Genomic DNA, 14,525 nt, shown 5'->3' on the forward strand with positions numbered 1-14,525 from the left:
CGACTTTGGTGTCATCAGCAAACTTACTAATCCACCCAACTATACCCTCATCCAGATCATTAATAAAAATTACAAACAGCAGTGGCCCCAAAACAGATCCCTGAGGCACACCACTCGTAACCGAACTCCATGATGAATAATTACCATCAACCACCACCCTCTGTCTCCTATCTGCTAACCAATTCCTGATCCAAGTACCTAAATTACCACCAATCCCATACATCTGCATTTTCTGCAGAAGCATACCATGGTGAACCTTATCAAACGCCTTACTAAAATCCATATATACCACATCTACTGCCTTACCCCTATCCACCTCTTTGGTCACCTTCTCAAAGAACTCAATAAGGTTAGTAAGGCACGACCTTCCCGCTACAAAACCATGCTGACTATCTCTAATCAATTCATTACTCTCCAAATAACTATAAATCCTATCCCTAATAATTCTTTCTAAAACCTTGCCCACTACAGAAGTAAGACTCACTGGTCTATAATTCCCAGGGAAGTCTCTGCTCCCCTTCTTAAACAATGGGACAACATTCGCTGTCCTCCAATCTTCCGGTACTATACCAGAGACCAACGACGACCTGAAGATCAGAGCCAGTGGCTCTGCAATCACCTCTCTTGCCTCCCATAGAATCCTAGGGTAAATCCCGTCTGGACCAGGGGACTTATCTATTTTCAACCCATCTAGAATATCCAACACATCCTCTGTATCAACTACAACACTTTCTATTTTACACCCCTTCACCCCAGTGACCTCCTCAGCTACATTCACATCGTCCTGCGTGAACACCGAAGAGAAATAATGGTTCAATGCCTCTCCAATCTCTTCCGGTTCCACACACAACTTCCCCCTACTGTCTGTAACTGGCCCTAATCTTGCCCTAACCAACCTTCTGTTCTTGACATACCTATAGAACGCCTTAGGATTCTCCTTAATCCTATCAGCCAAAGTCATCTCATGCCCTCTTCTAGCCCTTCTTAACTCCCTCTTCAACTCCCTCCTAGCCAATCTAAAGCTTTCTACTGCACTACCCGAGCCCTCAAGCCTCATCCGAACATAAGCCTCCTTCTTCTTCCTAACCAACAAATCAACTTTTTTTTGTGCACCACGGTTCCCTAGCCCTACCAATTCCTCCTTGCCTGACAGGGACATACCTATCACAGACCCACAGTAGCTGCTCCTTGAAAAAACTCCACATTTCAGACGTTCCTAGTCCCTGTAATCTCCTAGTCCAACCAATGCTTCCTAATTCTCTCCTAATGGCCTCATAATTACCCTTCCCCCAGCTAAAACTACTGACCCGAGGTTCATGCCTATCCCTTTCCATCACTAAGGTGAACGTAACCGAATTGTGGTCACTATCACCAAAAAGCACACCAACTTCCAAGTCTAGCACCTGGTCTGGCTCATTTCCCAGCACCAAGTCCAATATAGCCTCACCTCTAGTTGGCCTATCTACATATTGAGTCAAAAAACCTTCCTGCACACTTTGAACAAAAACTGACCCCTCTAACGAGCTAGAGCTATAGCAATTCCAATCAATGTTAGTAAAGTTAAAATCCCCCATAACAATTACCCTATTACTTTCACTCCTAACCAGGATCGTCTCTGCAATCCTTTCCTCAACCTCTCTAGAACTTTTTGGAGGTCTATAAAAGACTCCCAACAGGGTGACCTCTCCTCTCCTATTTCTAATTTCTGCCCATACTACCTCAACAGACAAGTCCTCATTAAACTTCCTCTCTGACACTGTGATATAGTCCTTGACCAATAATGCTACTCCACCCCCCCTTCTACCTCTTTCTCTACTCCGACTAAAGCACTTGTACCCCGGCACCTGCAACATCCATTCCTGACCCTGCTCTATCCACGTCTCTGAAATGGCCACAACATCAAAGTCCCAGGTACCGGTCCACGCTGCAAGTTCATCCACTTTATTGCGAATACTCCTCGCGTTAAAGTATATACATTTCAAACCTCGCTCCGCCCCACCCCCACAATGCCGTGCAATGCCGTCCCCTTCTATGCCCCCCTCACTTTCACCCCCTCTACCCAGGATCCCACCCCTTATAGGAAGGGGCATAGAGTATAAAAGCTGCCGTCTAATGCTTCAGTTGTACAGAACGTTGGTTAGACCGCATTTGGAGTACTGCGTCCAGTTCTGGTCACCTTACTACCGGAAGGACGTGGAGTCTCTGGAAAGGGTGCAGGGGAGGTTTACCAGGATGTTGCCTGGCATGGGGGGACTGGGTTACGAGGAGAGATTGAAGAAACTGGGACTATTCTCCTTGGAAAGACGGAGATTGAGAGGGGACATGATAGAAGTATACAAGATACTGAAGGGAATAGATAGAGTTAATAGTGAGAGACTGCTCCCTAGACTGGGTACGAACACGAGAGGTCATCATTTAAGGGTGAGGGGGGAGAGGTATAATTTGGAGGTGAGAAGAAGGCTCTTTACGCAGAGAGTTGTGGGGGTCTGGAACGCGCTACCGAGTAGGGTGGTGGAGGCAGGAACCTTGGACTCGTTTAAGATGCAGTTAGATAGGCACATGAGTGAAACGAGAATGGAGGGATATGGTAGAGGCTATTAAATAGGGTTAAACCTCAGGAGACACCGGAAGGGCAGGCTGTAAGATTAATATTTTTTGCCTTTATTCCACAGGTGGAGGTCCACCTCGTGTCAAGCGAGGGGCATGCACACGACGGGTCGTGCGTGGGCTGCTCTTGGAAGTCCAGGAGTGGCCTAGTACTTCATGTCGGTGTGTGTGCTTGATCCTGGACTGGTAGACGGGCGCCGCAACAGCTCAGTGACTAGCACTGCTGGCTGTGCAGACACGTGGATTTGGGCCTGTGTCTGTGGGAGTTTGCGCATTCTCCCTGTGGTTGCGTGGGTTTCCTCCGGGCGCTCCGGTTTCCTCCCACACCCCAAAGATGTGCTCTTAGGCTAATCGGTTTTTACCAAATTGACACTATTTCCTCCCTGAATCTGACTGAGTAGGGTTCCATTCGTAGACATGCAGGGTAGAATAGGTGTAGGGTGATGCGGCGGCGCGGGCTCGTTGGGCCGAAGGGCCTGTTTCCCGTGCTGGGTTGTTCTTTGTTCTTTGTAAGCCATTATATTAAGGGTATTGGAAATGAAAGGACTATTATGTCCCTTTGTCTTTCTTGGAGAAGATAATCAGTCTTTGAATGGTTCCTTGTCTGGAAGCACAGGCAGGGTTCCATTGTTCCTTAGACAAATCCCCTTCAGCCATTCCTGTCAGTGGCTAATTGTACATTCTCAGCCATCTTCAATGTTTGTGTCCATTTTTTAAAATATACAATGCGGGTCTATTTTTAAAGTCCAGTATTTTCTTGCATAATTTCAGGGTTTTCTCCACCTCCTGAACATCTGTTTGAAAGCCTAAGTTCATAAGAATTACCTACAAAATGTTTGCCAGAGGGAACTGACAAAGCATTGAAGGATTGAGGTTTTATTGATATCAGACAACCTGAAATTTAAACAACGCTCAATCTTGCCCCCTTTTCACTGGCAAGTTTCCCAGAGCTCTGGGAAACTTGTGCAGGAGGCAATAATTTTAAAATGCCTGTTTAAAGCAATTTATATTACATAATTAGTACATGAAAAATAGACAAACGATTGTGCTAATTACTGAAAAGTATCCTATCATAGAGCCCCTACAATACAGAAGGAAGCCATTTTGTCCATCGAGTCTGCACCGACTCTGACAGAGCGTCTTATCCAGGCCCACCCCACTATCCTACACATTTTTTGACATGAAGGGATAATTTAGCACAATCAATTCACCTAATCTGCACATCGTTGGAATGTGGGAGGAAACTGGAGTGCCAGAGGAAACCCACGCAGACATGGAGAGAATGTGCAAACTCCATTGACAGTCACCCAAGGCTGTGAGGCAGCAATGCTAACCAATGCGCCCTGTGCAACCTTCTTATGGTTATCTGAAAGGGCAAGCTGTCAATGAAAAGTCTGTCAGTGTAGCACTCTATATAGAACTGTAATGAAGTGTTGGGTTGGATTTTTTGCTCATGTCTGTGGAGGAGAACGTTAGCCCACAACCTTGAGAGTCAGGGCAAGAGTGCAACCGATTGAGCCTACACAAAGCTCCCAAATATCTATCCTGTTCGGGTACGTTGACCATCGGGAGTATTAATATTCAGTTCCAGGCAGCACACCTGAAGAATGTCAAGGCTCTACGTAGGAAGTGCAGTGCAACCAAATAGATATATTTCTCAAGAGAACTGCACACTAAGAGCAAAGGCCAGGTTTAAGCCTTATGCTGTTCAAACCTGGTCCACCATTTGTCAAATCATGGTGAAACTGTTTATTCAACTTAACTCCATACCCCCTGATACCCTTACCCAACAAACATCCAGCAATTTCAGAGTTGAAAGCCGTGACCCCAGACATCCACAGTCTTTTTGGAAAGACTTACAGGTGTTCGCTATCCTGTGAGAAAAATATTGCTCATGGATTTAGTTTCTGAAAGATGCAGGTCCAGTTTTAACATTATGTGCCCCACACAGACAATAGCTTTACTCCCATCAAACCCCTTTATAATTTTAAGCAGATCATCCTCAACACTCTCTATTGTTAGCAGCTTTGCCTGGAGGAGAAAAAGATATTACTATCCACTATTTTGTATGCAAAGCTTGATTAATTGGTTCTATCGCTTTTTCACTCTTGAATGAAATCCCATCTCCACAAAAACTAATAAATTCTACCTCAAAGAACAGGTTTGGAGGGAAAAGGAGTTGGCATTTTCCACTTTCAACAAGATTATAGCTGATCTGATGTGTCTTTAACTCCACTTTCCTTGTGGATCGAAAGTCAGTCTGACACAGTTTTGAATTTATTCAATGACCCAGTCTCCAATACTCTGTGGAAAAGAGTTCCAAAGATTAACCACTCCTTCTCAGCTTGGTCTTAAATGGGCGACCCTTTATTCTGAAACTGTGCTCCCCTTTGTTCGAGATTCCCCCACAAAGGGAAACATCCTCTCAGTAACTAATCCTGTTAAACCCCCTCGAATCTTATATATTTCGAGAAGATCGCATCTAATTTACAAATAAAAGTTCAAAAATTAATATTCGTTGGAGAAAAGATGAAAGTGAGACACATTACAGGTTCTCATGAAGGAGATGCTCCTCTCTTTTCAGACACTGACAGTGAAAGAAATGTAAGTAATGCTAACTTTAACATGAACACGTAGCTTAGCTCCTGTCCAAAGATATGCAGTGACATTACATCCCATTAGAGCATCTAGAAGTTACTGAACCACTTGCCAGGAGCAATTTCACATCAGGCATGATCTCATGTCCTCTCTGGCGTCTCTATTACATTTAGAACTTAAAAACCAAGTTTTCCAATTGTATCAATAGCAAACCACTCATGTTAGATAGATTGCAACAAGGTTCCAATTGGAAAACCTCAGTCTCAATAAAGACAGGCTTCCTGAACAATAAACACGTAGGTAGGATATAAATGGCAGGGTGCTGTTATGAGAATAATAGCTGTATTAAACCAACTACAAATACATACATTAATGTCCCGCTTAATTAGTCATAGAATCTACAGCACAGGGACAGTTCCTTCAGCCCAAACTGGTCCATGCTGACCAAAATGCCCATCTAAGCTAACCCCATTTGCCTGCATTTGGCCCATCTTCCTCTAAATCTTTCCTATCCACGTATCTCTCCAAATGCCTTTTAAATATTGTCAATGTCTCTGCCTCAACTACTTCCTCCAGCAGCTCAATCCACATACGTACCACCTCTGTGTAAAAAAGTTGCTCCTCAGGTTCCCATTAATTCTCTCCCCTCTTAACTTAAACCTGTGCCCTCTAGTTCTCAATTCCCCAACCCTGGAACAAAGATAGAGTGCATTCATCCTATCCATGCTTCTCACGATCTCATACACCTCTATAAGATCACCTCTCAGTCTCCTACGCTCCAAAAGAGAAAAGTCCTAGCCTGTCTCTCCCAATCTCTCCCTATAACTCGGTCCCTTGAGTCCTGGCATCATCCTTGTAAATCTCTTCTGCACTCAGTCCAGTTCAATAACATCTTTCGTATAGCAAGGTGGCCAAAACTGAACACAATACTCTACTTTGGTGACTTTGGCATCACCAAAGTCCTGTACAACTGCAACATAACTTCCCAACTTCTATATTCAATTCCCTGACTGAAGGCCAGCATGCAAAAAGCCTTCTTCACTGCCCTATTTACCTGTGACTCCACCTTTACAGAGCCATGCACCTGAACTCCAAGGTCCCTCTGTTCCACTCCCCAAGGTCCTATCATTAAATATCATTGTATTATTCCTTTAGCCAATTAGGGTCTTGTTGCAAAACCTTTTGCACAGAAGTATTTTAAAATTACACTTAGCAAATCACATCACAACAAACATCATCCTGGTGTTTGGAACAAGATAATTCCAAGGATGAAAGGGACTTCCATAGAATTACTACAGTGCAGGAGGCGGCCATTCAGCCCATTAAGCCTGCACTGACTCTCCAACACAGCGTCTTAATCAGGCCCACCGCCCCATAATAATTCCCATAACCTATAGATCTTTGAACAATAAGGGACAATTTAGCATCACCAATTCACCAAACCCGCACATCATGTATCAGTGCAGAAATAGAAAGTTAACGATTCAGGTCTATTCTGACGAAAAGTCATCAAGCTGAGACGTTAACTATTTTCTCTCACAAATGTTGCCTGACCTACTGAGTTTTTCCAGCATTTTTTTGTCTTATTTCAGATTTCCAGCATTCAAAGTATTTTGCGTTTGTGGTTATTACTGATATGCTTGTCCTAGTGATTTTGTTGTCTCTAGTGATCAGGTTTCTTGCAAACAGCCAAACACATCTGTATTAAACCTAGAAGAGGGTTGCACAGGAGGCAGTTGCAATCGTGCTTGAAATTTTGACAAATTTTCGTTCCTTCATAACTCACAACCACCAATTCTTAGGAAGTTAAAATTCCTCCATGAAGATTAAAAATGCGAAAAAGGAACAAACGCAAATCACAGCATTGTTTTTTTTTTCCATGTTAGGTGACAATATTAGAGAAATCATGGACCGCATCTAACACTGCAAAAATATTTGTCCTTTCAATCAGACTTAATTTGCCAATTTTCTAGCATTTTACAACACTGAGATACCTTGGACAAAGCACAAAGAATCTAACTCAGATATGCAGGAACCAATATAAACTTCTTGAAGAGCTGAATTTTTCAGGTGATGTATTGGAAACATTTTCTTACCCCAATAATGCTCAACCCTTTAATATAGTCCATCCGTGGTTGGGCTTGAGGAACACATCCAGCAACTACTACCTTTTTGTTTTGTTCTTGAGCTCTCCTGAAGTGTAAATAATAGGATATGGAATTAGAATATTTCACATACAATGTAACTAACTGCGTCAAGAAAATGACAGCTCCAATACTAATTTAGCATTTCTTTAAAAATCTGACAGTATATTTAATTTTATTAAATCTGTGAAATTTAGAAAGCAAGTGGACAATCTTAACGTTTATGTCCAAAATGCCTACAAACCAAATTAAAGCACACCCTTTACCAAATTCTTCATAATTATTACATCCTATTATTTTATGAATACAAATATTCACAGGCTGAATTTATCACCAAAATTTGCTTCACAAAATTCAAACAAAATACATTTTTTTCCCAAAAGTTCAAACTTAGTTCTGTTATGAGCTGCATAACCTGGCAAATGATACAATAAAATACTGCCAAATTACTTTGCTGGAATGCACCAGATTAGCAAAGCTAATACCAATGATGTTGCAATGTAGAAAAGTTGCAAATATTGACTAACAGTTATAGAGGCATTTATGGCATCTCCCTTCGTCCCAGTTTATGCTGCCATTCTGTGTCTCAGGTGTCAGCATAATTCAAATGGTTGAATTCATCTCTGCATCAAAAGGGTGTGGCTTTTACACTTCTACCGGTATTCAAACTCACAAAATAGGTCGAAATTCCAGGGCAATGTTTCAAGATGTGCTATATCATCAGACGTTCCATCCTTTACCTACATCAAACCAAGACCCTGGTTCAGGCCAAAATTTAAGATGGGCTATTTAAAAAGAAGCAGGAAATTCCCTCAAAATACTGGGAAATAACATCCCTGGTAAATTTTAAAAAAGCTAAATGGATCATTATTTTCACTGTAGTTTGTGGAAATTGCACTATATGCAAACAAAACAATGGTGAATCACTGCATGCTAAGTACTTTACAATGTTTAAGACATAAATGATAAAAGTTTTTTTCTTCCATGCTCATAACTGCATTAACACTTCTCTCCCTTAATTCAAGCTGGCACTCTGTCATTCTCCCAGTTCCTTCAGTTACAGCACTACGCAAATCTATTTCTTTCTATACCTGGATTAAGGCATTAAGAAAACAAGAGTGGCGGGGGGGGGGGTGGAATATGGAGATAGAGAGAGGATAGTCATTGAAGCATTTAAACAGGAGTAAAAACATGAACCTCAGGTGGCAGCACAGTGGCTCACATTGATGCCTCACAACCTCAAGGACCCAGGTTCAGTTCTGTTTATTGATTGCAACCCTAGCTCCTCAAAACTTCCTCAAGAGAAGCTCATTCCTAGTTCCAGCCACGTCACTGCTTCCTAGCTAGACCAGAAAACCTGGATACTGCTTCTCCCATTCTAAGTTCTTGTCTTGCCATGAGAAAATGTCGTTAAGCCTGGTACTAGACAATCAAAAAGTTCTTCAGAGCTCTAGGTCATAACAGCAGAAAACAGTATCCAACTCACTCACACATCAAGTGTGATGCATCTAGTGAAATGTTTTTATAATATTATGGTTATCTAAGAAAATAGCCAACTTACACAATAAACACCAAATAATACTTCTATGAAAAAACGAAAGCAGCAAAATAACACACTCATTCTGTTTCTCAATCTAAAATAAAAAGTTAGTCCTTGTAATGGTGGCCATGAAGTTATCAGATGGTCATAACAAACATCTGGTTTACAGTCACATTGGGGAGGAAATCTACTGCCCTCATCCAACAAGTGACTCCAGAACTACAGCAACGTGGTGAGTTTTTAACTGCCCCGTGAAGTGACTTAGCACGCCACTCAGATATATCAAACCGCTACAGAAAAGACAAATGTTAATAAAATCAAAAAAGCACTGGCCTAGGTACCAAAAAAGTCCACCCTGTCAAGGCGAACTGACAAAGACTGCCTCACTAACATCTCAGGACTTGTGACAGAATTAGGAAAGTTGTTCCACAGACTTGCCTACTAACAGTCTGACATAGTCACAAGCATGAGATCTTATCTTACACTAATACCCCAGACTCCTCTATCTCTATACTTGAGTTGTACTGTTCCACCAGCAGGACAGGCGTACCAGAGATGTTGGTAGAGTGATATGTAATCAGAAGGCAACAGTCCTGGGAGTCCTTAATATTGACACTGAATCTCATGAAGTCTCATGGTATCAAACCAAACATCAGAAACAAAACAACCTGTTGATTACAACACACTGCCCTTCCTTATCTGAGAAATCAAGAGCTTCCGTGTTGAATACAAATCGGAAGCAGCACTGAGTGGAGCAAGGTCACAGAATGTACTCTCGGTGGGGACTTCAATGTTCATCATCAACAGTAATGTCACTACTGACCAGGCTGCCCGAGTCCTGAAGGGTGTATCTGCTAGATTGGGTGTGAAAGCCAAAAAGTGAGAAAAACCTATTTAATCTTGTCTTCACGAATCTACCTGGCACAGATGCATTTGTCCGTGAGGAATAAGAAACTGCATGCAAACAGCAGCATTAGGAATACCTAAAAATGGAATGCCAACCTAGTAAAATTACAAGACAGAACGCAACACATGCAAATTCTGTGAATGTGTGAAAGCAGCAGAAGAGCTAAGTGATTCCGCAACTAATGAGTCAGATCAAAATTCTGCAATGCTGCCACATCCAATCACGAATGGTAGTAGACAATTAAACAACTAATCAGACGAGATGGTTCCACAAACTTTCTAACCAGTGATGGTGCAGCCCAGCAACTAAATGCAGAAGGCAAAGCTAAAACACCTATTACTATTTTCAGTCAGAAGTCCTGAGTGTATGATGCATCTCAGTCTCCTCCTGAGGTTCCCACCATCACAGTCTTCAGTCAAATTTATTCATCAAACTGATAGCAAGAAATTGCGTACTCAGTGCAGTTAGCCAAGACCAACAACAACATTGGGCAGCTGGGTGGTACAGTGGCTAGCACTGCTGCCTTACAGCATCCTTCTGCATTGTTGGAATTCTATGGTCCTAACATACTCATTGTAGCACTGAAGACTTGTGCTCCAGAAATAGCCTGCCCCTAGCCCAGCCATTCCAATGCAACTACATCAATGGCATCTGCCAGATGATGTGGAAAATTGCTCAGCTATGTCCCATTCAAAAACAACAGGACAAATCTTAACCATCCTATTACTGCTCCATTACGCTATTGTCAATCCTAAATGCAAAGTATTGGAAGGTGTTATCAATACTCCCATCAAGCAACACTTACTCAACCATAACCTATTCACCGATACTCAGTTCAAGTTCTGGCAGAACTCCATTTTAGCTGTTGTCAAAATATAACATGTGTCCAGAGGTGTTAATATTTGTTCTTGAAATCAAGGCAGCATTTGACCAAGTGTAACATTAAAGAACCATAGGAAAACTGAATGTAAATTAGGATAAAAATTCTGCACTGGTTACTGCTATGTCTAGCACAAAAGGAAGGTGGTTATGGTTGTTGAAGGCAATCATCTCAGCTTTGTGAAATCTCTCAATTTCATGTCCCAAGTCCGACTATCTTCAACTGACTCAACAATGATTTCTACTTCCACATAAGGTCTGAAGTGTGGTTGTTACTGTTGATTGCAACATTTGATACCATTCGCAACTTCTTAAAGAGGGAAGCAGTCCAATGTCCATATGCACTTCTTGGGCAAATCAGGTTTGGGTTGATAAGTAGCAAATAACATTGTACCTGGTACCAGGTATTGACAGCCTCCAACAAGAGAAAATCTAACCATCTCCCCTTGATGTTCAACAGCATTACCTGTCCTGAATTCCCCACCATCAACATCAGGAAGAGTTACTATTGACCAAGAAGTGGACTAGGCCACCCATATAAATACAGTGGCTTCAAGAGCAGGTCAGAGGCCTAGAATTTTGCAGTCAGTAACTTACCTCCTGACTCCCCAAAAGCCTGTCCACCATTTACAAAACACAGTCAGGAGTGTGACAGATTGCCTGGACGAATACAGCCCAAAAACACTGCGCAAGCAAAACTATTGAAGACAAAGCAGACATTTGATCTGTACCCAGCCACCACCTTAAACATTCACATTCTCCTAATCCGGTGCACAGTGGCTGCATTGTGCATCGACTGCATGATCAATTGCAGAACGTCATCAAGTCTCCTTCAAAAATGCCTTCGAAATCCAAAATCTCTATTCATAGAAAATCAAGCTGCAAACTACAGGAACACCACTATGTACGATTTCTCCTCCAAGTCACACACTATCAAAGAAAAAGAAGAACAAAGAACAACCCAGCACGGGAAACAGGCCCTTTGGCCCAACGAGCCCGCGCCGCCATTTCAACAAAACTTGGAATTACAACACTGGTTCAAAATTGTGGAACGTCCTCCCTAACTGAGTGTACCTATACCAAGAGACTGCAGCAGTTCAAGAAGGTGGTTTGCCTTCTCAAGGGCTTTTAGGGGTTTGCAATAAATGCTGGCTACTCATTTGGCCCAAACTGTCCATGCCTGTGTTTACCCTCCACTTGAATATCCTTCCCTTTTTTCTACCATTGTAAGCATCTATTCCCTTCGCCTTCAAATGCTTGTCCATAAATGCATCAGTACTCTTTGCCTCAACCATTCTGTGGCAGCAAGTTCCACATTCTGACCACTCTTCCGGAAAAATTATTTCTCCTGAATTTCCTATTTGATTTTTTGGTGGTTACCAAAAATTGATGGCCTCCAGTTATGCTCTTCTCCACAAGAGGAAACATTCTCACTGTATCTGCTCTATCAAAATTTCCATGTCTTTAAACACTTTAATCACCTCAGCCTTTTTTCAAGCAAGAGAGGCCCTCATTGTCAATCCTTTCCTGATATGTATACCCATACAATTCTGGTATTATCCTTTTAGATCTTCTCAGCATCCTCTCTGCTGTCTCAATATACTTTCTATAATATAGCAACCAGAATTACATATTTTAAATGCAGTCTCACCAAGATTCAATACAGATTTAGCTTGCTTGATTTTCAAATCTATTCCTCTTGAAGTCTAGTTTTTTTGCTATGGTCTTGCTAACCTGTAGTGCAACTTTTAGCGATGGATGTATTCATTTTCCAAGATCCTTTTGCTCCTCTACCCCACTTCAACTTGCACTTCTGAGTATCGAAGTGACTTCCCTATTGTTCCCATCACATTTATACCTCATACTTATGTGCTGAATTTCATTTGTCAATTGTTTATCCATTCGACAAGTTCTTCTGTAATTTATTGCTATTCCTCCTGAATATTGACTAACCCTCTGCCAAACCCTTCCATTTCATTTGCATTGCTCTACAGGCATTTTAACTATTTTTTAAACAGGATTTCCTCTCACTTTAAGTTAAACTATATTTTCAACCCCTGTTCTATTAACTCGTATTTATTCCAACGCCTTCAACGTCCTCCCTTCATTCTTTCACAGGTTCTCCTGACCTTAGTAGTTTAAAGCGATTTGCCATATCTGTTTCCCCTTTCCGCCAGGACACATGACATCTCGGGTCAGGTAGCACCATCACAATGGTACAGCTCCAGTCCCAGGTCTGGTACGAGTGTCTCATGAAAAGGAATCATTTTCCCCCACAACAGCCCTTCAGCCACGTGTCTATGCTCCCACTATGCCTGCTCCCATCTCAATTTGCTTGCGGCTCTGCCAATAATCCCGAAATCAAAACTTAAAGTGCTACTTTTTAATTTAGAGCCTAACTTCTGATTTTCTGAACTTTCAGCAGGGTCTGTTCTCTATTCTTATTGTTCATGGCATTAGGGAGCATAGGCTGAGGACAGAAAAAAAGTAGGAAAAAACATAATAAAAAGGATTGGCAGTCAAACTAGCCAGGTACAGCATGGAACACAGCTATTTATAATATATATCAATTATTTAGTTGAGGTGCCCAAAGCAATTGCACTCAAGTTTGCTGGCAACACTAAGTTAGTTGAACATCACTCTGTTGAAGGTGCCATCTTTCAATGGCACATTAAACTGAAGCCCCTTCTGCTCTCTCAGATGATTGGAAAGGCACTACTGAAAGACTAGCATAGGAGTTCTCCCAGCGTCCAGCCAAAATTTATGCCTCATCTACCACTTAAAACCAATCAGATCATTTACTTTACTGTGTTTGTGGGAACTTAACTGTGTGCAAATTGGCTGCCAGATTTCCAATAACAGTGGCTACCCTCAAGTGCTTTTAGACATCCTGAAGTCATAAAACACTCTTGAGAAATGCACAGCTTTCTTTCACAGCAATCCCACGCCCCCATCCCAAACGCAGGTATGCGGTGTCTTTCAAGAGACAGAGAGCAATATTAATTTCTGGCTACTTTTAGCTGAGAGTGATCTGATAAGTTTTAAAAAAGTTCTTTTTTTGAGTCAACTGGCACGGAACACATTTCAGTTATAGAAGTTAAACACAAAATATTGCAAATGTCAACACTTTGAGAACAGCATCAAATATTTCATAGGGAATCAATAAACAGCCAAATGTTCTGTTTACTCTAAATCAAAAAGATAAGCTGTCTGGACAATACTAACAAAAACAAAGTGAAAATCTAAAATACAATAGAAAATGCTGGAAATACACAGCAAATCTGTTGGTACTGAAAAAAAAATGTTTTGGAAATGAGCCCTTTTGTAGAAACACAAAACCGGAGGGTAATTTTTAGCTTTGAAACAGAACAAAAGACAAAAAGCAAAGTTAAAAAAGGAATGTTTAATAAGTTGAAGAGACTGAAGAGGGGAATTTTACTTCCACACTGAAATGTATCTATTCTGCATATTCTGGAATGTCTCCTTAAACATCTGCCAGTGCATCGCTATTGAACTATGCTTAACCTAAACTACCAGTTCATGGTCTGATTTAAGTTTAAACAACTAGTCTTAGACCCACTCTTCTCTCCTCAAACTGAATGTAAACTTCAACTATATTATGATCACTCCTACCTGGGGGCACATTAACTATGACGTAATTAATAAATCTTTATACTGTTAAGCAATGCCACATCTAGTATAGCCTATTCCTCAGTTGGCTTCAAAATGCAATCTATGAAATGATCCCAAAAAGATTCTATGAATTCATCATCTACACTACCTTTTACCATTTGGTTGCTCTAAATCCCCATACCTTTCTGACAAACTCAACTGGTTTTTGTTTGATACC

The 14,525-nt window shown here is 41.5% G+C and overlaps 1 protein-coding gene across 1 annotated transcript in view; it reads right to left on the reverse strand.

Moving 5' to 3' along the window:
- cdkal1 (CDK5 regulatory subunit associated protein 1-like 1) overlaps nt 1-14,525 on the reverse strand; it is a 658,662-nt gene that overhangs the window by 525,755 nt on the left and 118,382 nt on the right. Inside the window, 1 exon segment of the mRNA XM_080203976.1 lies at nt 7,302-7,398. Within this exon segment, the coding sequence (XP_080060102.1) occupies nt 7,302-7,398 (97 nt within the window).

This window comes from Carcharhinus amblyrhynchos, chromosome 2 (genome assembly GCF_965287045.1).
Source record: "Carcharhinus amblyrhynchos chromosome 2, sCarAmb.v2.hapA, whole genome shotgun sequence".
Classification (NCBI taxonomy): Eukaryota; Metazoa; Chordata; class Chondrichthyes; order Carcharhiniformes; family Carcharhinidae; genus Carcharhinus; species Carcharhinus amblyrhynchos.